We start from the raw sequence: 27,772 nt of genomic DNA on the forward strand, positions 1-27,772 counted from the left end.
TTTTTCCTTAGTCCTCTTTGCCATTCTTCTTTCTCCCTTTCGTTTTTTACTTCTTTTCTTTACTTTTTTCTTCTTTTTCCTTATTCCTCTTTGCCTTTTCTCTCTTTCCTTTTCTTTTTTATTTATTTTCTTTACCTTTTCTTTTTCCTTAGTCCTCTTTGCCATTCTTCTTTCTCCCTTTCGTTTTTTACTTCTTTTCTTTACTTTTTTCTTCTTTTTCCTTATTCCTCTTTGCCTTTTCTCTCTTTCCTTTTCTTTTTTATTTATTTTCTTTACCTTTTCTTTTTCCTTAGTCCTCTTTGCCATTCTTCTTTCTCCCTTTCGTTTTTTACTTCTTTTCTTTACTTTTTTCTTCTTTTTCCTTATTCCTCTTTGCCTTTTCTCTCTTTCCTTTTCTTTTTTATTTATTTTCTTTACCTTTTCTTTTTCCTTAGTCCTCTTTGCCATTCTTCTTTCTCCCTTTCGTTTTTTACTTCTTTTCTTTACTTTTTTCTTCTTTTTCCTTATTCCTCTTTGCCTTTTCTCTCTTTCCTTTTCTTTTTTATTTATTTTCTTTACCTTTTCTTTTTCCTTAGTCCTCTTTGCCATTCTTCTTTCTCCCTTTCGTTTTTTACTTCTTTTCTTTACTTTTTTCTTCTTTTTCCTTATTCCTCTTTGCCTTTTCTCTCTTTCCTTTTCTTTTTTATTTATTTTCTTTACCTTTTCTTTTTCCTTAGTCCTCTTTGCCATTCTTCTTTCTCCCTTTCGTTTTTTACTTCTTTTCTTTACTTTTTTCTTCTTTTTCCTTATTCCTCTTTGCCTTTTCTCTCTTTCCTTTTCTTTTTTATTTATTTTCTTTACCTTTTCTTTTTCCTTAGTCCTCTTTGCCATTCTTCTTTCTCCCTTTCGTTTTTTACTTCTTTTCTTTACTTTTTTCTTCTTTTTCCTTATTCCTCTTTGCCTTTTCTCTCTTTCCTTTTCTTTTTTATTTATTTTCTTTACCTTTTCTTTTTCCTTAGTCCTCTTTGCCATTCTTCTTTCTCCCTTTCGTTTTTTACTTCTTTTCTTTACTTTTTTCTTCTTTTTCCTTATTCCTCTTTGCCTTTTCTCTCTTTCCTTTTCTTTTTTATTTATTTTCTTTACCTTTTCTTTTTCCTTAGTCCTCTTTGCCATTCTTCTTTCTCCCTTTCGTTTTTTACTTCTTTTCTTTACTTTTTTCTTCTTTTTCCTTATTCCTCTTTGCCTTTTCTCTCTTTCCTTTTCTTTTTTATTTATTTTCTTTACCTTTTCTTTTTCCTTAGTCCTCTTTGCCATTCTTCTTTCTCCCTTTCGTTTTTTACTTCTTTTCTTTACTTTTTTCTTCTTTTTCCTTATTCCTCTTTGCCTTTTCTCTCTTTCCTTTTCTTTTTTATTTATTTTCTTTACCTTTTCTTTTTCCTTAGTCCTCTTTGCCATTCTTCTTTCTCCCTTTCGTTTTTTACTTCTTTTCTTTACTTTTTTCTTCTTTTTCCTTATTCCTCTTTGCCTTTTCTCTCTTTCCTTTTCTTTTTTATTTATTTTCTTTACCTTTTCTTTTTCCTTAGTCCTCTTTGCCATTCTTCTTTCTCCCTTTCGTTTTTTACCTCTTTTCTTTACTTTTTTCTTCTTTTTCCTTATTCCTCTTTGCCTTTTCTCTCTTTCCTTTTCTTTTTTATTTATTTTCTTTACCTTTTCTTTTTCCTTAGTCCTCTTTGCCATTCTTCTTTCTCCCTTTCGTTTTTTACTTCTTTTCTTTACTTTTTTCTTCTTTTTCCTTATTCCTCTTTGCCTTTTCTCTCTTTCCTTTTCTTTTTTATTTATTTTCTTTACCTTTTCTTTTTCCTTAGTCCTCTTTGCCATTCTTCTTTCTCCCTTTCGTTTTTTACTTCTTTTCTTTACTTTTTTCTTCTTTTTCCTTATTCCTCTTTGCCTTTTCTCTCTTTCCTTTTCTTTTTTATTTATTTTCTTTACCTTTTCTTTTTCCTTAGTCCTCTTTGCCATTCTTCTTTCTCCCTTTCGTTTTTTACTTCTTTTCTTTACTTTTTTCTTCTTTTTCCTTATTCCTCTTTGCCTTTTCTCTCTTTCCTTTTCTTTTTTATTTATTTTCTTTACCTTTTCTTTTTCCTTAGTCCTCTTTGCCATTCTTCTTTCTCCCTTTCGTTTTTTACTTCTTTTCTTTACTTTTTTCTTCTTTTTCCTTATTCCTCTTTGCCTTTTCTCTCTTTCCTTTTCTTTTTTATTTATTTTCTTTACCTTTTCTTTTTCCTTAGTCCTCTTTGCCATTCTTCTTTCTCCCTTTCGTTTTTTACTTCTTTTCTTTACTTTTTTCTTCTTTTTCCTTATTCCTCTTTGCCTTTTCTCTCTTTCCTTTTCTTTTTTATTTATTTTCTTTACCTTTTCTTTTTCCTTAGTCCTCTTTGCCATTCTTCTTTCTCCCTTTCGTTTTTTACTTCTTTTCTTTACTTTTTTCTTCTTTTTCCTTATTCCTATTTGCCTTTCCTCGTTTCCCCTTTCTTTTTTACTTCTTTTCTTTACTTTTTTCTTCTTTTTCCTTATTCCTCTTTGCCTTTCCTCTTTTTGGCTTTCTTTTTTACTTCTTTGCTTCACTTTTTTCTTCTTTTTCCTTATTCCTCTTTGCATTTCTTCTTTTTGGCTTTCTTTTTTACTTATTCCCCCCCCCTTTTTTTTTCCCTTTCTTTGCCATACACTTGGCAGAAAATTGAGGAAAACAATTGCGCTTTATGGCCTCCGTAGTTTGTATTTTTCCTTGCTCTTTGTAGCACCCGTTTCCAGTTACACAACACAATACAGCAACGTCAAGTGGTCAAATAATAGACACTGTCCCTTTAAAGCACACGGAAATACACACACTGCCCCCCACCCCCCCATTCTTTTCAACCGAAGCGGATCAATAGGAGAGAATGACCTTTAAATCAAATTGCAGACAAATGGCATCGAAAGGGTTAACGTTCGCGCATGCGCTTTCACGCCTTCCCCCGTGCAAATATAAACAAAGAGCAGATAACATAATTTAATCTGTTCTTCCTTGTGCGATGTGCGCATGCGCGTGATCCTGATTTTTAACCCCGGTGCAAAATCGACATCGGTCCAAAGATGGTGTAAAAGAGGGTTGTGCAATTTGATAGCGCGGTGGGGAGTTTATTGTGCAAGATGGTGACAGCGCCGAATTCTTAAGCGTAGTCGAAATGTACGAAAGACGTTTACGAAATGTGAATTTGCTGCTTATTTGTACAGAAATCCGTTCGCGCGTATTAAAAAGTGTGTGTCAGAAAGATCTGATGCAGAAAAGGGGGTATTTGCAATTAAACAGCTCAGTGGGGGTCGCATTTAGCAAAATTTTAGTAAAGCCGAATTCTTAAGCTTAGTCGAAATGAATGATAAACATGCAAACAAAATAAAACTGACGTGAATGTTAGTAGAATTTAAGTTCTGCGTAAGAAAACGGAGTAAAAGTCGACGGGATTCGGTGAAAAACGGGCGTCGTACAAATAGCGCGGTAGGGTTTTCATTGTGCGGGATTATGATAAAGCCGAATTATTTGGCTTTGTCGAAATTTATGAAAAACGTGTAAACAAAATGCAAATTGTCTCTAGTGTTTGCAGAATTTCGGTTGCGTGTAAAAAAACGAGCGGGAGTGGAGGGGATCTTGTGAAAATGTGGTCAATTTTATTTTTATTTGAACAAAAAGTAAGAAAAAAATACCTTTAATTGATTTTTTTAATATTAAATACTAATAAAGCAATAACATAAATGACAATAATAGGGTTAGTAATAACAGTTTCCCCCCTTTTAATACACAGCTTTTATTTCAAACGCCGTGTTCTTAACGTTGTGTACGTGTGTGTGTGTTGTGCGTTTATCTGGCACCCTGACAGCCCATCGGTTATTAAAGAACCGATAATGGCTTGCTTAATAGAACCGGAGGATCCGATCCAATTGAACGGTGCCGGCCAAAAGGCAATTTAATCCGGTATTAAATGAAGAAATCTCCGTGGAAGATTTAGCGTTTGTGTGTGTGAGAGAGAGTGTGGTTGAATCTATTCACCTTGAAATTATAATTAATGTCAAAATACACCGTTTTTCACGTCTAAATAATTTATATTTGCGTTTTTTATTCATAGCTCAAACATGTTTTAAAGCTATGCTATAAAAAACTAAATACGAGTATAATTAGGAATTCTTCTGCTCGCAACACGCATGCAACAAAAAAAGGAGCAAAACGAGTGTGAAATCAATTCATAAACGAATCGATGAGGTGTGACTGCTAACATTCGGAATTACATGTTATTAAAGCGTAATAAGCAACCTGTGATTTTTTTCTCGTGTCCTCTTTGTTCTCAATTTTGTCCGCCCGCTCCTCAATAATCATGGATTTATTTGTTTCCTTCCACAACGTCGCCCTGGAGAGAATTGATACACATCATTATCGTTTTGCATAAAATGTAAAAACATGAAATTGTTACATAAATAAAAAATGTGTAGAAAAAAATGTGAAATATAATTACAGGATTGGAATTGAGTTAATTCTTTTCGAATCTGACCCTCCAGGTAAATATTTTATTTAAATATTTGCCACTATTGAAAAATATGGGCATATTTTTATATTCATGTTTGTATTTAATCACTGCGGCTTTAAATCTAATGCGTCTTATTTCTTCTTTTTTCGTGGTGGCACTGAGGAAAACAGAGAGCTGCTCTTTTCACAAAGCATTCACTTTTAATACAAAACACATCTGGAACCATTTATGATGCCCTTCGAGAGACATTATAATATCATTTTACCAGGATTATCCATATGAAACAGGAACAAAATAGGAGGCTTTTCAGTACTTTTTTCAATATTTACAACATACGATATTTCTACTGTTTTGTCCTCAAATCGAGTTCTCATTTGATATATTTGAATGAAAAAGCAGTAGCTAAGGTTAAAAAACACTACTATGTTATAGCCTATGAATAACCTATATTTTATGTTGACAATATCTGTGTATTATTTACCTTCATGTAGGTTTTAGATCATGGGATTGTGTCATAATAGTCTGTAGTTTGCAATAATCTGTGGTCTGTGCAGCCCTTTGAGACTCTTTGTGATTAAGGGCGTCACAAACAAACGCGATTTGACTATTCTTTATATTTTATCATTTAATGAATTAATTTTAATTATAGGGTGCACAACAAAAACAGTAAAAATTGCAAGAAAAAAGTAACGAAGAATTTGAGAAAAGAAGTAAAAATTATGTGTGTGTGTGTGTATGGATATCGGAAGTATGTTTTCTAATATATTTACAGGGTGGGTTTGGTGTGCAAATAATATATGGTCACATTACGACAATAAATGCATAAAACTGAATGAAAACAAATTTTTAACATAATAATTTTCAATTATTTAAATTAAAAACGTTGAGTTTAACTCTTAATCGGTCTTTACTGGTGTTGGAACGATGCTTTTCCTTTTGTCGTAGTCCAAACTAACACGTTTTTATATTTTTTGTATATTTTTGTAGAATTTGATCCCGTGTAAGTTGTTGTAGGGACCCCAAATACACGCATGAAAAATTGTGATTATTATTAAATAATTATCCCCCCCTTATTTCGAGCCACATGGTCATGGAATTAATACATCTCGTATCTCAAGGCATTCCTCGGACGCGGTTACAGTCGCTTTTGAGTTTCTGCAAACGCCCCCCTCCGTTTTTCACGGAAAATATGCGTCCCCCCACCCTCCATTTTACAATTAAATCCCTGCATCTTGACATTTAACGTTCGATTGAAATTCTTTGCCCATGCGACGCAGTTTTTGCACAACTATACCGCGTTTGTGTGCGTATTTGAGCGAGTGTGTGTCCGTCAGGCTGCAGGCCAAAAAGGCGAGCCAAGAAAAATCCTTGCAGCTCAATATCGTCCGCCTGTAATGAGTTCGAATTGGCGTTAATGCACTGATAACGCCGTGCAGATTTGTTGCTCGAACCTCCTGCAAGGCATCACTCCTCACAACTCCTCGCTACCCGACAAAATGCATCCATTTTTGCATCCTTTTAGCCAAACTAGAAAACGGGCAACAAAAGAAGAGACAAAACGTGCGCGGGTGTGTTTTTTTTAATAGTGCAATTATTATTATGATTATCATTACCAACCATGCGTTAATTGCGCTTTTTTTGCAGTCGTTCGTTTCCAATTTGTGTTGTTATGCAAGATTAAACATCGATTTTCTTTGTGATGAGCAGTAGGGCGCGTGCTTTGCACGTCGAAGGAGATTTTCGAATAAATAGTATTAAAATTTAACACAATAGGGACTGAGGTCCCAAGTTTTATACCGTAAAATAATTTGGTTTAATCATAGCGCCGATATCGGGGTTAAGAAATAATAATTAATAGATATATATGAAGGGAAGTCCAAGAGATATTAACAGTGGTATTATTCGTTTTCATTTCATATTTGTATTTTATTGTAGTATATTTTCTTTCAATTTGATGGTATTTTATTGTTATTATCATTATTATTAATAAACTAAAATAATAAACCTTTCAATGTAAACAATCTCCATCCATGCTACACTCATTTAATTTCATCATAAAATAAATGTGTATTAGTGTGTATATTTGTGTATTCTATCTTCTTTTGTACACATAGAAAGAAAAAGCAAGAATTATAAAATAGTTATTTGCATTCATGCTCATAATTTGGTCACGTGGTCATTTTGCATAGAATCATCAATAGAATCTGACATTTTGTTTTACAATTTCGACTAATTTGCATTCCACATTTCGCAATAATTTATCCCAAAACGTTTTTTTTTGTTCGATTGAATTGCCATTTCTAATTCCACCTCAACATCCCTCCAAATATTTTCACGCCAAATGAACGCTTTTAGTTTTTTATTTTTCAACCTGAAACTTATATATTATCCTGAACTTTTCCCTTCTAGCTGCATCTAGGTTATCATATTTATATACATTTTTCTCTCCACCATTTCTCTGCCTCTTTAATTTCCTCCACCCACTCCTCCCCCAGGCCATAATTAATTGGACCAAGTGAATTTCACACACGAATTATTCACAAATCCATCGATCGATTATTGAGCCGCCATGTGCCTTTCTCTTCACCTCTCTCGGCGTGTCACTTGCTGGGAAAGGGGATATTCATGTTTTCGTGTATTATATTAAATGTAAATATTTTCTGACGAATTATAATCAATATTAAAGTGCCCATTTCAATACGGTGCAGTTATTACCTTGCATGATGCACGAGTGATTAAAATACACATGTATTTTCTGCAAAAAAGCGCGACACCCCCTTCTCCCCCCGCATGGAGGGAGCAACGGGGAACGTGGCAATAACGCCGCAAAAGCGAGCTCCTGTCCCGGCTGATTCTTTTGTGCCTGCCCGGCCCCCTGCGCTCCGTGCACGGTGCCCACTGGAGCTCTAAAAGCTGCAATGATCGATTTCCCCTCCCTCCTCCTTCTCTTCTTTTTCTACGTCGAGCTTGGTTCAGTAATCAGGGCCCCCTTCCTCGACGGATCGATCGATATTGATTAGTAAATCCAACGCCTGTAGCAAAGGCAGTGCACTGTTGCCCCCCCCTTTGCAAAAAAAGCGACCGCTGAGAGAGCGACATCATGCGACCAGAAAGAGTGCTGCAAGGGGGTCGGGGTAACGGAGGTGTCCACAGTGGGGTCGGGAACCTTTTTCACCCAAAGAGGATGTCATCTCATCTCATTAGCTGCACCGCTTATCCTCAGTAGGGTCGCGGGGGTGCTGGAGCCCATCCCAGCAATCATCGGGCAGTGGGCAGGGGACACCCTGAACTGGTTGCCAGCCAATCGCAGGGCACACAGGGACAGACAACTCGCTCGCCCATTCACACCTAGGGACAATTTGGACCGGCCAATCCACCTGAAATGCATGTCTTTGGAATGTGGGAGGAAACCCATGCAGGCACGGTGAGAACATGCAAACTCCACACAGTAAGTCCGGTAGCTGGATTTGAACCCACACAGGAGATTCCCAAGACCTTAGAACTGTGCCGCACACGCGCTAACCACTGCGCCGCCGTGCTGCCCCATAGGCAAATATTTTATTTTTTAAAACCATACCCAGTGTTCATTTGACCTGTGAAAAGTGATGGGTCCTGGGGACTCGCATGCTCAAAAATCTATGGGTCCCAACAGAGATCTATGGGTCCCCAAAATTTAGTGTTATCGAGGTTGAAATCGTAAATCGGCGACAAATATATAATATAAATCTATATATTCATTCCATTTAAATAATCAAATTATTAATTCATTTTCTGCATCCATTTCTTGTTGGTAATATACCGATTAAAGGGATAACCACAAACCAGTTTTTTTTTTTTAATTTTCTCCTTTTATACTTCCTTTTTTCTTAACTTCTTTATACAACATAATTCGTAATATCAATCATCAAAGCAAGTGAGTTGTTTGAGAGCCGGCTCTTTTTAATGAGTTGAGCCAAAAAAGACGGACTTCCTTTCACTACACAACGAGATCCCGTTGGCCGAGATCGGCGTGCAGACAAAAACTCGAACCGCGAGACCAAAACAACAATGGCGGATCTCCCTGACGAAAAGTTTGGAGTGCAGGAAATTTATGTTAAAAAAAAGTAATCGGGTAATAGTGACAATTTTGTGGCAAAAAGGTTACTTCCCGGGGACGCACGTTGATTTGAGACGATGCTTCCCCAGCAAAAATGATGCGTTAAGGACGCGGGGACGCGGGCAAACGAGAACACTGTATCATACCATATATTTTATTACAAAATTCAGCAAAACCACTAAATCCGCTCACCAGACAAAACTATTTCACTATGTGGCATTCGATTTTTGGAGAAAATGTATGAAATAAGAATAATATTAGAGCCTGTGTCCCATATGACCAAAAATACCACTTAAAACATGTGCCCTACCTACCGCAGTTACTTAAAATAATTGCGGCTCATTTTGACCTTCATTTTTTTCATAAGGTGCGAGCAGAGTTCTTTTGTAAAAATGTCCCAAAAACTGCAAATGAGGTTTGTGACGTACTGTATTTATTTGCAGTGCAGACAGTGCTAGGGAGAGAGAAGTGAGTGCTGCGCTGTGTGCATACCTTCGCCCACACTATTTAAATTGCTCTCTGTGCCTGGCTGGTGTTTTTGGGTGTTTACAGTTTCTTCTCTGGGTTTTCATCATAAAGTGTCTCAACGGGTAACAAAGATTGTTTGATGAGATTCCATGTAAAGGATTCCTGAGTGACATAGAGTCAAAACAGGGTCTGTTGGTGTAACATGTAGACTGAAGTTTGCACTTTGGTCTTTCTGTACTGGATAGAACCATTTTTACCACTAGTGTAACGTCAGCTATTTGCATGATCAGAATTTTATCTCTCATCCATACATACTCATGAGAACCGTCATGTCCCGACCCCTGAATTATACCTTGATAAATATTAATACATGAATAAATTTCATTGTAAAAGCGATTTTTTTACAGTAATGGAACTCCAGAATTTTGGGGAGGTCTGATACTACATTTTTTCAGATTGATACTCAACTCATGAGTAGTCATCACTACCGATACCAGACGCTGATACCACTAGTTTATAGTAGTGTGTAACATTCATTTCTTGCAGCAACAATGGCTTATATTTTTGAAAATATGACTTTAAATTTCCACCTTTTCCACCCATTTGATTTTCTATAGGCTATATACACAACACACAGCACAGATAAAATGACTTTCCCCTTGCCGCGTGCGAACATGCAATAAATAAGGCACAATAAAAAATAACAAATAGAAGCAAGAACAAAAAAGCAGCAAGTTTTTTTTCTGTCAAAAAAGAAAAGAAAAAAGGATGCATGTAAAAATATAAAACTGTGCCGGTAAAAATATGAAAAAATAATAATGCGAATAAAATTGTGATCAATAGCAGTTTATTACATAGTTTCCCTATAATTATGTTTATTCCATTTATGCAACTGCATGAGCTTTGTTCAGTTCGTTTTATTAACAGTGAGTGCCTCCAGGTTGGCTATTTTTTTGTACGGGAAGATAAAGTTAATTCATCTCATTCTCATCTCATTAGCTGCACCGCTTATCCTCAGTAGGGTCGCGGGGGTGCTGGAGCCCATCCCAACAATCATCGGGCAGTGGGCAGGGGACACCCTGAACTGGTTGCCAGCCAATCACAGGGCACACAGGGACAGACAACTCGCTCGCTCATTCACACCTAGGGACAATTTGAACCGGCCAATCCACCTGAAATGCATGTCCCGGAGGAAACCCATGCAAGCACGCGGAGAACATACAAACTCCGCACAGGAAGTCCGGTAGCTGGATTTGAACCCACACAGGAGGTTCCCAAGACCTTCGAACTGTGCCGCACACGCGCTAAACACTGCGCCGCCGTGCTGCCCGATAAAGTTAATTACTTAGCGGTAATAATGTCTCTGTTGTAATTCAACCTTTAACCACAAGACGGCGGCACGTATTGGTAGTTGAAATTTGCAAAATGGCAGCATGGTTCCTTATGTTGTGGAAGTTTATAACAAAATTCACGAACTAATATATTTAGATAAAGCCAGATAGTTGTCTTAGGTACTTAGTAATCTGGCGAAGCACTCAGGAATACAGAAGTACGGTCTGACGTCCTCCTCTGATCGCTTAAGAGGAGAACGGCAGCCAATCAGAGAGCGCGCCAAACGATTGGCCCCATGTTCCCTCTAATTTTTCACAGGTCTGAGCGTTCACACAAAGTCGTGAGCAACGCTTGAAACAACAGTGAGCAGCCATAATCCCAAGTGTGGCAAGATAATTAATGATCAAACATGTCCAAAACTTGACATCACGTTACATTTTGCTGAGTTTCCGGCAATGCAAAATGATTTCTCTTTTGAATGAATCGACTCATGTATTATTGTAAAGGTTGAACGGCCTACAAACGTTGTTTGTTTTCACAATTCTTCCATTTCTTTTTTTTCCCAATATATTTTGTTGCATAATACTAACATTTTTGGGGGCTTATTTAGTCGGTTGCAAGATACAGAACTGTACTTAATCGCATTTTTAGTGAAAGTACAATGTTGGCAACAAGATTCACTTGATATAATTGGAAATGATTTGAATGCAACACAAACTTTTTCATCTTTTTTCCGTTTTTTTTTTAACTTTTTTAAAAATTCCTTTAAAAAAATCTCATTTTGTTTATTTTTTCAGAGCTGTTACTTTTTTCTTTTTGTTCTCTATTGACTTTTTTCCTACGTTTCTTTCTTTTCTTTTTTTCTGGCTTTTTTCTAAATTTTCCTTCTTTTTTTCTCTTCCTTTTGTTTCTTTTTTCTCCGCTTTTCACTACTTTTTCATTTTGGTATTTTTTTTCTTTTTTTGTTCTATTCCCCCCTTCCTTTAAGTCGTTTTATGCATAATTTTACATAATATTTGGTCATGTTGGGATTAAGGAAGCGGGCAGCACGGCGGCGCAGTGGTTAGCGCGTGTGCGGCACAGTTCTGAGGTCGTGGGAACCTCCTGCGTGGGTTCAAATCCAGCTCCCGACCTTACTGTGCGGAGTTTGTATGTTCTCCCCGTGCTTGCGTGGGTTTCCTCCGGGCACTCTGGTTATCTCCCACAATCCAAAGACATGCATTTCAGATGAATTTCAGGTGAATTGGCCGGTCCAAATTGTCCCTAGGTGTGACTGAGCGAGTGAGTTGTCTGTCCCCGTGTGCCCTGCGATTGGCTGGCAACCAGTTCAGGGTGTCCCCTGCCCACTGCCCGATGATTGCTGGGATGGGCTCCAGCACCCCCGCGACCCTACTGAGGATAAGCGGTGCAGCTGATGAGATGAGATGAGATGAGATTAAAGAAGCAAAAACAACCCGAAGAGCCGTTTAGGACCCGAAAGAGCCGGTTCCTTTTAGTGAGCCGAGCCGAAGAAGCCAGTTCTCGACCATCTCTACTAACTTTACTCAACTTCGTTCTGCCTGGACTCGACTTCAAAATACCGCATTTAGGACACAACGTCAGGGGAACCCGTGTATTTTTACCTTCATGCACTGTAACTTTGACTTAAGTCGCTTCTTAATGAGTCATTTTGAGCCCTCATTTTTGTGCGCTGGCTCGATTTTCTTGTGCGCTGAGAATGTGCGAGCAGTGCGCAATTGCGCATGCGTGCAGCTTAGAGGGAACACTGCCCCCAGGTGACTTCACTTTGGCAATCATGACAGAATCTAGAATAGAATAGAATAGAATAGAATAGAATAGACCTTTATTGTCATTGTTACAAATGGGCTAACATATTGTGACAACGAAATTGGGCATGACACTCCAGTTTTACACATTCATAGTGAGGTATGAGCAAGAAGATAAAGGAACAGAGAAGATAATGTTATAAGACAAGGGGGATAAGGCTATAGTTATAATTTACATGGTATTTACACAAGAAATGTCGGCATGTGGGATGTTACATACAGGGTTGTCGTGATAACGTTGGTATCGTAACGGTTGTGCCAAGGAAATCAAAATATGCACACAGGTTTTCAGCTAAAGTTACCGTGTTTAATTTCTTTTGGTAGAACAACAACAAAGAGGACAAAAACACCCCAAAAACGTAGCAGTCTGACTAGAAAGACATTCGGATTTCGGCATACAAAACCCGAAGGCTCTGACCTTAATCATACCGTGCATGTCAAGGTGTCGGAGTGCTAGGCAATGAAGTGTTCCGTGTACAATACGGCGTATAAATACACGGCGGCGAGCGACATCGACGCCAAACGTGAATATGATGGATGGCCCTGTGCACGGCTTAGACGTCTGTAGTAAACAGATTGGACTGCGAGGGCTGATCAATGAGCTCTGTTCCGCTGTAATTAGACACACGGCACCGCTGCTCCACTATAGCCGCTTCAGCACAATAGCAAAGAAAGAACCCCCCCCCTCTGCAAAATGGCATCCAGGCTGTGTACAAGTTGAACAAATTCCACCTTTACACCCGACAAACTGATCGAAGGCGACGTCCGCACGATGGGTGAAAACCCTACGTGTACAACATACCGTATTTTCCGCACTATAAGGCGCACCTAAAAGCCTTCATTTTTTTCAAAAGCTGACCATGCGCCTTATAATACAGTGCGCCTTATTTATGGAAAAAAATTAATTCGCAAAGTCTTGCAATTAACTTGCAGCCGCCGACTAGCTTTCCCCCCGAACGCCAAGTAGTCCGCGGTGTATGCTGGGATTTATTTACCGGAGTTTCATTGGCTAACCAATGTTTCAATCATCATTTGAATCGATCACTATTGGCTAAAGTTATTTGGAGGTCAAGGGGCGGATCCTTTTTATCATTTACAGGCTGGCATTGGCTGGAGCGGCAAAACAAAGCCTGCAATTGGCCGAAAAAGATGAATGTGTATAGCACGTGGTTGACGGCATACAGAAAGCATTTTTTACTATTCTGTATTTGTAAATATTTTATTCTCCTGGATTTACTAAACTCACGGATATAAGAGGACCATGGCTGCACATTATTATGAACACAACGACTTCGGTGAGCTACTCCGGCTATATATATTATCCCTGTATCTTGTTTCAGACTGAACTCGATGTTTCTGTGATAAGCGGTGCAGATAATGGATGGAATGGAGTGTCTTTTTTTAAATTAAACTCAATTCCAAGTGTTTATTGTCATATAAACAGTAAAAAAGAAAATAGAAGCTAAGGAATGGTTGGTATTTCTTGAATCCCAAGACTAACCTTCCGAATGATGGAACGATGCATTTGAGTGACATCGTACGGACACCGCATCCGCACGTGTTCTCGACACGTATTTGTGTCTTTGCAAGCTTTGGGAATGTTAAGGGGGTAATAAGTTGGACTGAACTATCTGACTGTTTTGTCCACGTTACCATTGTCCGGTGCGTCTTATGTATGTCAAAAATAGGACCAAAAACTATTTTTTCGGGGTGCGCCCTATAACCCGGTGCGCCCTATAGTGCGGAAAATACGGTACTTTCTGTCAGGACAAGAACGGAAACGGGACGCAATTGCGTTTCGTTTCTCACAAATTTTGTTCAAGAAATCCGATCCGGTATTCGCTTGGCGCAGGAAGCAAGTCGCTCTCGTACTTGGATTGTGATCCGAACACAGAAGTGGATCTTCCCTAGCGAGCGATGGCGGTGTCAGGGACGGAAAAACGGGTCGGTAGCCGACAGGAGAGCAAAAACACGGTCGGGATCGGAAACATGTTGTAAGCCAGAACGGGAGAATAGAATAGACTAGACCACAGGTGTCAAACAGGTGGCCCGCGGGCCAGATCAGGCCTTCTAAGGAATTGAATCCGGCCCGCAAGACAACACTCAAAGAAGCACAAGAGAAAAACGAGCTGCAGGTTGAAATAGGTCAACTTGATGTTGCCAAAGCCAGGTTCCTCAAACAAAGACACTGGACTTGTATTCCTCTCTCTATATCTCTCTTCCACCCCTTTTCTACCACTCTCTGTCTCTTTCACTCTCTGTGTCTCTCTTTTTCTCTTCCTTTGTTGCTCTTTGTCTCTTTCTCTCTCTGTGTCTTTTCAACTTTTTTTGCTCTAACTTCCTTTTTTCCTTTTCTCTTTCTCTCTTCCTACCCTTTGCGCTTTCTTTTCTCTTTTCTCTCCTTCTGTCTTTCTATTTCTCTTTGGGTTTCTTTCTTCCTCTCCCTTTCTTTTCCCCCTCTCTCACGACTTTTTATCTTTTGTTTCTCACGCTATCTCCCGCTCTCTGTTTTTCTTTCTTTGTCCCATCCTCTTTACTTTTCCCTCCCTCTTTCTCTTATTTCTTTAGCTCTCTTTTTCTTTCTTTTTAATCTACTAGTCCGGCCCCCGACAGAATGTTTGTTCTATCGTGTGGCCCCCGAGTTAAAATGAGTTTGACACTCCTGGACTAGACAATTCCCGTGGCTGTTAGCATTATGAGTTAGCATAACATTTTTAACCCAGAGAGATATTTCTGTCATTTTTTTACTTGGTTCTGTGGGGGGAATACGCCAGCCCAACACCTTGCTAGCGGCGCACATAGCTGTTAGCATCCTCTCGCTAGCATCCACTCTTTGGAATTCACCATTTACCCATGGTTAAAGGTAATGTGGGTCGTGCCCCCTCAAACCACCCTGGACAGTCCCTGCTTAGTCCCTACTAACCTCTGAAAAAGCCCTCGTTTCCATGACTACCCATAGAAATGAATGGGCCCATGTATTAATGGCGAGCGCCAAGCAGGGAGGCAATGAGTACCAATGTTGTAAGTCTTAGGTATGACTCGGCCGAGGCTTGAACCAGCGACCTCCCAGTCACGGAGCGGGCGCCCTACCATCTAGGCTACCGAGCTGTAGCCGAGAATGGACGTAGTCGGGGACAAAAAGAGGTCGTAAGCCGGGACAGGAGAGCAGACGTGGTCAGGATCAAAATGGGTCGAAGCCGAAGACAGACGGGAGCAAAAACGGGACAGGTGAGAGTCAGGGTCGAAAAAGACTTGCCTAGTATTTACTGAGGTTCGCAGACGGACTGACAACAGGGAATTTACAGGACCGGGTTCAAATAGTGACAGGGAGCCAATCAGAACCTGCGGCAGTTGGCGCCAAATGAGCGAGCACTTAGGCCACAGGTGTCAAACAGGCGGCCCGCGGGCCAGATCAGGCCCGTTAAGGGATTGAATCCAGCCTGCGAGATAACACTTAGAGAAGCGCAAGAGAAAAACAAGCTGCAGGTTGAAATATGTCAACTTGATGTTGCCAAAGCCAGGTGCCTCGAACAAAGACACTGTCCTTGTATTCATTTTTCTCTCTCTCTCTTTCTTTTCCACTCCTTTTCTCCAACTCTGTTTCTTTCACTCTCTCTGTCACTCTTTTTCTCTTCCTTTGTTGCTCTTTGTCTCTTTCTCTCTCTGTGTCTTTTGACCTCTTTTGCTCTAACTTCCCTTTTTCCTTTTCTCTCTTTTCTCTTTCTCTCTTCATACCGTTTGCGCTTTCTTGTCTCTTTTCTCTCTTTCTGTCTTTCTATTGCTCTTTGGATTTCTTTCTTCCTCTCCCTTTCTTTTCCCCCTCTCTCACAACTTTTTATCTTTTGTTTTTTACGCTCTCTCCCTCTCTCACAAAGACACTGTACTTGTATTTCTCTCTCTCTCTCTCTCTCTCTCTCTCTCTCTCTCTCTCTCTCTCTCTATTTCTCTCTCTCTCTTTTTTTCTTCCCACCCCTTTTCTCCAAGTCTGTCTCTTTCACTCTCTGTGTGACTCTTTTTCTCTTCCTTTGTTGCTCTTTGTCTCTTTCTCTCTCTGTGTCTTTTAACCTCTTTTGCTCTAACTTCCTTTTTCCTTTTCTCTCTTTTCTCTTTCTCTCTTCATACCCTTTGCGCTTTATTGTCTCTTTTCTCTCTTTCTGTCTTTCTATTTCTCTTTGGATTTATTTCTTCCTCTCTCTATCTTTTCCCCCTCTCTCACAACTTTTTATCTTTTGTTACTCATGCTCTCTCCCTCTCTCACAAAGACACTGTACTTGTATTTCTCTCTCTCTCTCTCTCTCTCTCTCTTTTTTTTTCTTCCCACCCTTTTTCTCCAAGTCTGTCTCTTTCACTCTCTGTCACTCTTTTTCTCTTCCTTTGTTGCTCTTTGTCTCTTTCTCTCTCTGTGTCTTTTGACCTCTTTTGCTCTAACTTCCCTTTTTCCTTTTCTCTCTTTTCTCTTTCTCTCTTCATACCCTTTGCGCTTTCTTGTCTCTTGTCTCTTTTCTCTCTTTCTGTCTTTCTATTTCTCTTTGGATTTATTTCTTCCTCTCTCTATCTTTTCCCCCTCTCTCATGACTTTTTATCTTTTGTTTCTCACGCTCACGCTCTGTCCCTCTCTCTCTTTTTCTTTCTTTGTCCCGCCCTCTCTCATTTTCCCTCCCTCTTTCTCTTATTTCTTTATCTCTCTTTTTCTTTCTCTTTAATCTACTAATCCGGCCCCCGACAGAATGTTTGTGGCCCCCGAGTTAAAATGAGTTTGACACCCCTGATTTAGGCCATCTAATAGAAGAAATATTACAGAGAAGGGATGGGTACCTGGTTAAAAATGTACCGACAGCCAGCAAAAATGTGATAACAAGAGCAGTGGGTGTGCACTGTGGAGTAAATATTTGTAATGGAGTAAAAAAAATTGAAAACAATCCTTTATCCCCTATCAAATCTTGTTGTTTTAATTTGGACTGGACTGCTTCAGCATGCCGTTGTGATCGTCCGAAAATTAACTGTTATGGCCGCGATCCATTATTCCCTGTTGACTATTGCTTAGAGCAGGGGCCAATACAGCAGATTGGTGTCATGTGTGTCAGCTTTCTACCCTCTTTTTTCCCCCGCCTAAAATGAGCAGCACCTGTGTGTTCATGGTCCATTATCCCCAACCCCATATGTCTGCGAGCATTGACCGACAGAAGACATTTTTTTCGGGAAATGAAATGCATGGTCCATTATTCCCATTTGAGTCTTGCTGAGAGCAAGAAGATGAGAGAGCAAATTTGTGTCATTTTTTCTGTTCTTTCCTACTAAAATTAACAGTACCCATAGGGCTGCGATCCACTATCCCTGGTCAACTATTGCTGCAAGTGGGGACCGGCACAGTTTTTAAAACTATGGAGAGCTGTTTCATGGATTTTCGTGTATCTCAGGGATTCTGGTCCTCATTAACAGGGTTAGGTAGGGTTACTTTAACTGGATTACTTTTACTTTTGGATTACTCCAATACCAAATATGCTAATAAAAGACAAATCAAAGAGATCAAAGCCATGAGAGAAAGCTTACCACGTGTTGTGACTCATCATTTGATTCATATTTAGTGTCTTTTGTCTTTTATTAGCATATTTGGTATTGGAGTAATCCAAAAGTAATTGAAAGTAATCATGTTAAAGTAACCCTACCCAATCCATTAATCCCATTTGACTCTTGCTGGGAGCAAGAAGATGAGAGAGCAAATTTGTGTCATTTTTTCTGTTCTTTCCTACTAAAATAAACAGTACCCATAGGGCTGCGATCCACTATCCCTGGTCAACTATTGCTGCAAGTGGGGACCGGCACAGTTGTTAAAACTATGGAGAGCTGTTTCATGGATTTTTGTGTATCTCAGGGATTCTGGTCCTCATTAACAGGATTGTGTAGGGTTACTTTAACTGGATTACTTTTACTTTTGGATTACTCCAATACCAAATATGCTAATAAAAGACAAATCAAAGAGATCAAAGCCATGAGAGAAAGCTTACCACGTGTTGTGACTCATCATTTTATTCATATTTAGTTTCTTTTGTCTTTTATTAGCATATTTGGTATCGGAGTAATCCAAAAGTAATTGAAAGTAATCAAGTTAAAGTCACCCTACCCAATCCATTATTCCCATTTGACTCTTGCTGAGAGCAAGAAGATGAGAGAGCAAATTTGTGTCATTTTTTCTGTTCTTTCCTACTAAAATAAACAGTACCCAGAGGGCTGCGATCCACTATCCCTGGTCAACTATTGTTGCAAGTGGGGACCGGCACAGTTGTTAAAACTGTGGAGAGTTGTTTCATGGATTTTCGTGTATCTCGGGGGTTCTGGTCCTCATTAACAGGGTTGGGTAGGGTTACTTTTATTTTTGGATTACTCCAATACCAAATATGTTAATAAAAGACAAATCAAAGAGATCAAAGCCAGGAGAGAAAGCTTACCACGTGTTGTGACTCATCATTTGATTCATATTTAGTTTCTTTTGTCTTTTATTAGCATATTTGGTATGGGAGTAATCCAAAAGTAATTGAAAGTAATCAAGTTAAAGTCACCCTACCCAATCCATTATTCCCATTTGACTCTTGCTGAGAGCAAGAAGATGAGAGAGCAAATTTGTGTCATTTTTTCTGTTCTTTCCTACTAAAATAAACAGTACCCATAGGGCTGCGATCCACTATCCCTGGTCAACTATTGCTGCAAGTGGGGACCGGCACAGTTTTTAAAACTATGGAGAGCTGTTTCATGGATTTTCGTGTATCTCAGGGATTCTGGTCCTCATTAACAGGGTTAGGTAGGGTTACTTTAACTGGATTACTTTTACTTTTGGATTACTCCAATACCAAATATGCTAATAAAAGACAAATCAAAGAGATCAAAGCCATGAGAGAAAGCTTACCACGTGTTGTGACTCATCATTTGATTCATATTTAGTGTCTTTTGTCTTTTATTAGCATATTTGGTATTGGAGTAATCCAAAAGTAATTGAAAGTAATCATGTTAAAGTAACCCTACCCAATCCATTAATCCCATTTGACTCTTGCTGGGAGCAAGAAGATGAGAGAGCAAATTTGTGTCATTTTTTCTGTTCTTTCCTACTAAAATAAACAGTACCCATAGGGCTGCGATCCACTATCCCTGGTCAACTATTGCTGCAAGTGGGGACCGGCACAGTTGTTAAAACTATGGAGAGCTGTTTCATGGATTTTTGTGTATCTCAGGGATTCTGGTCCTCATTAACAGGATTGTGTAGGGTTACTTTAACTGGATTACTTTTACTTTTGGATTACTCCAATACCAAATATGCTAATAAAAGACAAATCAAAGAGATCAAAGCCATGAGAGAAAGCTTACCACGTGTTGTGACTCATCATTTTATTCATATTTAGTTTCTTTTGTCTTTTATTAGCATATTTGGTATCGGAGTAATCCAAAAGTAATTGAAAGTAATCAAGTTAAAGTCACCCTACCCAATCCATTATTCCCATTTGACTCTTGCTGAGAGCAAGAAGATGAGAGAGCAAATTTGTGTCATTTTTTCTGTTCTTTCCTACTAAAATAAACAGTACCCAGAGGGCTGCGATCCACTATCCCTGGTCAACTATTGTTGCAAGTGGGGACCGGCACAGTTGTTAAAACTGTGGAGAGTTGTTTCATGGATTTTCGTGTATCTCGGGGGTTCTGGTCCTCATTAACAGGGTTGGGTAGGGTTACTTTTATTTTTGGATTACTCCAATACCAAATATGTTAATAAAAGACAAATCAAAGAGATCAAAGCCAGGAGAGAAAGCTTACCACGTGTTGTGACTCATCATTTGATTCATATTTAGTTTCTTTTGTCTTTTATTAGCATATTTGGTATGGGAGTAATCCAAAAGTAATTGAAAGTAATCAAGTTAAAGTCACCCTACCCAATCCATTATTCCCATTTGACTCTTGCTGAGAGCAAGAAGATGAGAGAGCAAATTTGTGTCATTTTTTCTGTTCTTTCCTACTAAAATAAACAGTACCCATAGGGCTGCGATCCACTATCCCTGGTCAACTATTGCTGCAAGTGGGGACCGGCACAGTTGTTAAAACTATAGAGAGCTGTTTCATGGATTTTCGTGTATCTCAGGGGTTCTGGTCCTCATTAACAGGATTGTGTAGGGTTACTTTAACTGGATTACTTTTACTTTTGGATTACTCCAATACCAAATATGCTAATAAAAGACAAATCAAAGAGATCAAAGCCAGGAGAGAAAGCTTACCACGTGTTGTGACTCATCATTTGATTCATATTTAGTGTCTTTTGTCTTTTATTGGCATATTTGGTATCGGAGTAATCCAAAAGTAATTGAAAGTAATCAAGTTAAAGTCACCCTACCCAATCCATTATTCCCATTTGACTCTTGCTGAGAGCAAGAAGATGAGAGAGCAAATTTGTGTCATTTTTTCTGTTCTTTCCTACTAAAATAAACAGTACCCATAGGGCTGCGATCCACTATCCCTGGTCAACTATTGCTGCAAGTGGGGACCAGCACAGTTGATAAAACTATAGAGAGCTGTTTTATGGATTTTCGTGTATCTCAGGGGTTCTGGTCCTCATTAACAGGGTTGGGTAGGGTTACTTTAACTGGATTACTTTTACTTTTGGATTACTCCAATACCAAATATGCTAATAAAAGACAAATCAAAGAGATCAAAGCCAGGAGAGAAAGCTTACCACGTGTGGTGACTCATCATTTGATTCATATTTAGTTTCTTTTGTCTTTTATTAGCATATTTGGTATCAGAGTAATCCAAAGGTAAACGAAAGTAATCCAGTTAAAGTAACCCTACCCAATCCATTATTCCCATTTGACTCTTGCTGAGAGCAAGAAGATGAAAGAGCAAATTTGTGTCATTTTTTCTGTTCTTTCCTACTAAAATAAACAGTACCCATAGGGCTGCGATCCACTATCCCTGGTCAACTATTGCTGCAAGTGGGGACCAGCACAGTTGTTAAAACTATAGAGAGCTGTTTCATGGATTTTCGTGTATCTCAGGGATTCTGGTCCTCATTAACAGGGTTGGGTAGGGTTACTTTAACTGGATTACTTTTACTTTTGGATTACTCCAATACCAAATATGCTAATAAAACACAAATCAAAGAGTTCAAAGCCATGAGAGAAAGCTTACCACGTGTTGTGACTCATCATTGTATTCATATTTAGTTTCTTTTGTCTTTTATTAGCATATTTGGTATCAGAGTAATCCAAAGGTAAATGAAAGTAATCCAGTTAAAGTAACCCTACCCAATCCATTATTCCCATTTGACTCTTGCTGAGAGCAAGAAGATAAGAGAGCAAATTTGTGTCATTTTTTCTGTTCTTTCCTACTAAAATAAACAGTACCCATAGGGCTGCGATCCACTATCCCTGGTCAACTATTGCTGCAAGTGGGGACCAGCACAGTTGTTAAAACTATAGAGAGCTGTTTCATGGATTCTCGTGTATCTCAGGGGTTCTGGTCCTCATTAACAGGGTTGGGTAGGGTTACTTTAACTGGATTACTTTTACTTTTGGATTACTCCAATACCAAATATGCTAATAAAAGACAAATCAAAGAGATCAAAGCCATGAGAGAAAGCTTACCACGTGTTGTGACTCATCATTTGATTCATATTTAGTTTCTTTTGTCTTTTATTAGCATATTTTGTATTGGAGTAATCCAAAAGTAATTGAAAGTAATCAGGTTAAAGTAACCCTACCCAACCCTGCTCATTAATCACAATAAATGATGGATAACAGTGCAGATCGGCAACATTTTGGGAATAATGAAACCGATAGTAAAAGTAACACTCTCACATATACAACAGCAGTTAGTATTGACATAATATTGGAACGTGTAGAACTCATTATTGCCCCCCACCCCATCATTTTTGGACCAGCCCAGGACAGAGTTTACACTTGGTTACAGAACGTATACATCATTTTATTAAGTACTTGTTTTCTTCCCCAGTTTCTGGAGTGTTTTGAAACATGTACGGGAATCGAGGGAGGGGGTACAGTCTCGAGTGTTTTAGGATTCGGGGGGGGGGGCGGGTTATAAATACCCTCTCCAGTGGGCTCCGTTTGAAGTCGCAGACTATAGACCAGCTCGGGGTGGGGATAGCGGGGGTTAGTCTGACCTCGCTCCCAGTAGAGCCCCCCCACATCCCCTGCACCCCTATCTTTCCTCCATTGCCAGTTTCTACAGAAAAGTCGGTCAATATCTCGCCCCCCCCCCCCCTTTTAGCGGACAAACACAGAACACCCCCCCCCTCCTTTGGTCTACAATCTTAATCTTTTCTTAGCCCCCTCATTTTGAAACACAAAATACTTTTGTGCCTGTCCCCCCGCCGTGACTCAAACTACATTAATATTGAATCAAACGGTAGTAAAGGAGGGGGGGGGGAGCCCCTGTTGCTGTCTGTGTAACCCCCCTTGGGCAGGCTGACTCCCTGTCTGCACTCGGCAGGATGGAAGGAATATTCCCACCGGGCAGGGCACATAGATTTGCTTTAAATCAACTTTTATAGGCGATAAGAGCCGAGCCGGAGAAGATTTTCTCGCCGGCCGATGGACTACTTTATGAGACGTGTTACTTTAAGACCAGGCGGCTAAAGTTGGCGATGCGATTTGAGCCTAGGACGAGAGAATTTTCACACATATTCATTTTATCTCTGGAAAGTAATGCATGCTGAAAAATCTATGGGTCCAAACAGAAATCTATGGGTCCCCAAAATGTAGTGTTGTCGAGGTTGCAATTGTAAACCGGCGACAAATATATAAATAAATATATAAATTTATACATTCATTCAGTTTTAATCATCACATTTAATTGGTAATACAAAGCAGTTATCACTTCAGATTTTTCAGTTCACAAAAATATCGTACATTATTCAAAATAATATCGCTGAAATATGAGTCTATATATTCATGCAGTTTTAAGCACTTCAGATTTTTCAGTTCATATATTCTTCATGGTTTGCAGTCCCGCCACAAGGGTTGGGTAGGGTTACTTGAACTGGATTACTTTCAATGACTTTTGGATGACTCCAATACCAAATATGCTAATAAAAGACAAAAGAAACTCAATATGAATGAAATGATGACTCACAACACGTGGTAAGCTTTCTCTCCTGGCTTTGATCTCTTTGATCTGCGGCAAAACTAACATAAAATGCGACAGAAACAAAATTAAAATAAATCCAAACAGCTTGCAACATCATTTTTGCACAAAATTGAGTCATTTTATTCATATTTAGTTTCTTTTGTCTTTTATTAGCATATTTGGTATTGGAGTCATCCAAAAGTAATGGAAAGTAAGCCAGTTCAAGTAACCCTACCCAACCCTGCCCGCCACAGTTGTAATGCCTTCTCAAGGTCCAATTGCAGCAACAGAATTTCCATAGCTAATTTTGTGGTTTTCATTGTCGTGGTGCCGATCCAATGTGCTTTTCTGAAAGTTCGTATTGCGAAATGATTAATGCGATCCAGTTTTTTTGTTACGCTGTGTGCACGCATCACAGAACATGTAGCCTCCATTATCATCCTCCTCATAGCGTAACCAGGAATATAATCAAGTCCATTTTGACAGAAAAGTCCTTTTCTTGCTAGGAGTTTTCTTTTGTTTATTTTCTTTCTTCGAATCTTTAGCTTCAACACACGTGTTTTCCTTGCCTTCGCGGTCTTCTGAAGAATTTTTCAGCTGTTTTTTCGTGCCGGAATTATTGCCGTTGTTACCACTTTCTGTATCATGTTTCGACTTATTACAAACACTGAAGAAATTACCAATTTTTTGTTGATTAGCACCTAATGGCAACTGTTTTTAAGGCTTGGAGTGCGGTAAATCTTTGTTTAAAAAAAAGGAATCGGGTAATATGACAATTTGGTGTCAAAAAAGTTGCGTCCTGGGGACGCACGTTGATTTGAGACTATGCGTCCCCAGCAAAAATGATGCGTCTAGGACGCAGGGACGCGGGCAAACCAGAACACTGCAGATTTTGAGGCTAGTCAGAAGTTACTTAGCCTCCGTTAAGCAAGAAGTGTTAACATTTTATAAATAAGTAAATTAGGAATGCACTTAAGTGAAAATAAAACCAATAATTGTGAAACATAAATGGCATTTTCTTCCTCTGCATGTTCATTTTTACATCCGGGTTATGAGACGAGAGCTCGGTCCAAACAGGAGCTGGAGAGATAAACAGTTCCTTGGAAGTTTTTATTACAGAATATCCCCAGCACAAATAACTGCAAATTTGCAAGTGCAAAGTCAATATCAAATATAAAATGTTGTCACGGACCAGGAACAGAGACTGGACCCAATTGCGTTCGTTTTACTCAGTTTTATTTAGAAGGGGAAAAGAACTCGCTTACGGGTAACAGATAGCTGGAACGCAGAAGTGGCAAAGGTAGTTGTTGACAACGAGAAAAAACAGGTCGATGGCCGGAGCAGAGGAGCAAAAACATAAACGGTCCAGAAAAGAGGTCGGCAACGGGAATCAGACGGAGAACGGGGCAGGATAGAGTGAGGAGTCACAAGAGTTTGCCTAGCGTGTAGCGTAGGTTCACAAACGATCCGACAAATGTTGACAGGAAAGCGGGGGTTTAAAATAGAGGAAGTAGCCAATCAGCGTCCGCGGCTTTTGGCGCCAACGGAGCAAACTCAGGTGCCTTGCATCAGTAATCATGACAAACGTACATGTCAAGACCGGAACACAGACAGGACCCACTTGCGTTGCGTTTCTTACAAGTTTTATTGGAAGAAAGTGAAAGGGTTCCGCCCACGATCCAGTGATTGCTGGACGCGGGAAGCAGGTCGCTCTGAACGCGGAAGCGGATCTTCCGTGGCGAGCGATGGTGGTGTCGGGAACGAAAAAAACGGGTCGGGTCGGAAGGGAGTCGTAACCCAGGAAAGGAGAGTAGACGTGGTCGGGGACAAAAAGAGGTCGAAAGCCGGGACGGGAGAGTAGACGTGGTCAGGATAAAAAAACGGGTCCAACAGATGGGAGCAAAAAAAAGTGAGAGTCAGAGTCGAAAAAGGCTTGCCTAGTGTTCATTGAGGTTCGCAGACGGACTGACAAAAGGGGATTGATAGGAGTGGGTTTGAATAGGGACAAGGAGCCAATCAGAAACCGAGGAAGTCTGCGCCAAAGGAGCGGGCACAGGTGATTCACATCGGTAATCATAACAGTACATATCGAGGCCCAAGTGTTTTTTCTATAAATGCATAATGTCTTATCTTAATTTTTTCGCATGAATAACATATTTTTTATAAGATAGATCTTTTTTTATGTAGCAGCAATAATATTATAAATATCGGATACGCCTAAACGATCTTTTTCCTGGCGTATTCCAGAGTTATCAGATCGCAGCCTGTATTGTTACCAAATAATCTCATCAATCATTTTTTTCCTCCTGCCCCGGTTCTGCCAAATGTTTTTAAACCCAATTTGGTTCCACAATCAACAGGTTTGCCTACCTCTAGGTCAGGTGGTTTAGGGAGTGTCAAACTCAGTTTGGCTTCGTGACAAAGTCGGCTGGATTACAAACACAAAATTTGCTCACAGTGGGACAGACGGGAGCAAAAACAGTGTTTTCATTATTACGCGGTGACGATTCGGAGCAGGACACTTTTGTATACTTACCTCCCTTTGTGTTCTTTCCTCCTCTCTGTCTCCCACGTTCACCCGCATCCCTCCCACTGCTGCCATCCACGCCAAGCCTGCAAGCGCAAGGAACAGGAACAACACAAAGACCGCAACGCCGCGCCCAAGAAGCAGCGCTTGGTCTTCACCGACCTTCAGCGCCGCACGCTCATCGCCATCTTCAAGGAGAACAAGCGACCTTCTAAAGAGATGCAGATCACCATCTCCCAACAACTGGGCCTGGAACTCAGCACCGTCAGCAACTTCTTCATGAACGCCAGGCGCCGTTGCGTGGACCGCTGGCACGACGACCACGGAGCCAGCCCCGGACAACCGGGCCCCTCCGCCACCTTCTCCAAGGCTTGAGGAGGGAGACCAGGGGACAGGAGGAGGCAGGGCGGGGTCCGGGTGAGCCGGAGTAGCAAATCCAAACCCCCCTCCTCCTGTCCAATCCTTTGTGCCATGCAATCATCTTTTTGCAGAAAACGGTGAGGTCAGGTCCACTCGGTATAACTCACACAAGGACAATCATTGAGTCTTTGAGAAGAAATCATCCTTAGGGCATCTAAGTAAAGAGACACCAAAGATTTCCTTTTTTCAGTTTGGACGTAGCCAGTGATCATTTCCTCCCCTTTCCTCCAATCACGTCACCCCTTTCCGGAGGAACGGCAATAAAACCCACGACAGCACACAGCCTTAGAATCCATGCGCACAGGAGGCCGTCACCCTCCCCGACAGAAGGTACCGGATTTTCCGCACTATGAGGCGTACCCTATGATAAGTCACAACCCCTAAAGATATACGAGTAGGGTTTGCAATAAAAACAAACAAATAGTGGTTGTATTTGCGCATCGATTGATCAGTCAGTATACATCATTGGTCACAATTGGATTACTTCGAATGCAACAGGAATCAAACCCAGATCCCATTCACCAGGCCCCTAGGAACGATACTCTGGGTTAGGTCTTATCTCATTATCACAGCATTTTAAGTCCCAGTACCAAATTTTTTTTCAGACGTTAAACCAGTTAGGGGCAGCACGGCGGAGCAGTGGTTAGCGCGTGTGCGGCACAGTTCTGAGGTCATGGGTTCAAATCCAGCTACCGGACTTCCTGTGCGGAGTTTGTATGTTCTCCCCGTGCTTTCCTCCCACATTCCAAAAACATGCATTTCAGGTGAATTGGCCGGTCCAAATTGTCTCTAGGTGTGAATGATTGAGCGAGTTGTCTGTCCTTGTGTGCCCTGCGATTGGCTGGCAACCAGTTCAGGGTGTCCTCTGCCCACTGCCCGAACATAGCTGGGATGGGCTCCAGCACCCCCGCGACCCTACTGAGGATAAGCTGTGCAGATAATGGATGGATAAACCACTCAGTGGTCTTAACAAAGCGCACAAGATTCAGAACTATAAGATGAGAAGGGCATTGTGGGAAGCAATTTGGTTGTCCTGAACTGGACCCAGAAAACAGCATTGTGGGAAGTCATTTAGCCGCCCTGAGATATTTAAATAAGCACATGGCCGCACGTAATCAAATGGTTCGTCGCTTACAATGCTTAGTTTGAGCTGAGAAATAGTGTAACAACATTCTCTCTACTCTAACATACCCGGTTCACGGATCCCTTAGCCGCTAATGCCTTCTCATGTGTCGTCTGCGTCCCTGGGGGTCTAGTGGATGGGAACTGCCACACTCTATGCCAGATCTTAGTTTGATTCTCGTTGCCTTCAAAGTTATGTCTTTAGCGGCTTGGTGGTTATCCTGTTCAAACTCTGTTGCCACCATTGCTATGCAATCGTGGACAGGGCTAAAAACGAACGACTGAGCAATACCTATGATAATTTTGGTTTATGTGACATTTCTGGCCA

The 27,772-nt window shown here is 40.2% G+C and overlaps 1 protein-coding gene across 1 annotated transcript in view; it reads left to right on the forward strand.

Annotated features, from left to right (window-relative positions):
• Positions 1 to 26,291, forward strand: part of onecut3a (one cut homeobox 3a) — a 51,654-nt gene extending 25,363 nt beyond the window's left edge. The window contains exon 2 of the mRNA XM_088348840.1: positions 25,988 to 26,291. Within this exon, the coding sequence (XP_088204966.1) occupies positions 25,988 to 26,277 (290 nt within the window). The 3' untranslated portion in view covers positions 26,278 to 26,291. The remainder of the gene's footprint in view (positions 1 to 25,987) is intronic.
• The last annotated feature ends 1,481 nt before the right edge of the window (positions 26,292 to 27,772 follow it).

This window comes from Urocampus carinirostris, chromosome 12, assembly GCF_059441175.1.
Source record: "Urocampus carinirostris isolate Australia breed hairy pipefish chromosome 12, RoL_Ucar_1.0, whole genome shotgun sequence".
Classification (NCBI taxonomy): domain Eukaryota; kingdom Metazoa; phylum Chordata; class Actinopteri; order Syngnathiformes; family Syngnathidae; genus Urocampus; species Urocampus carinirostris.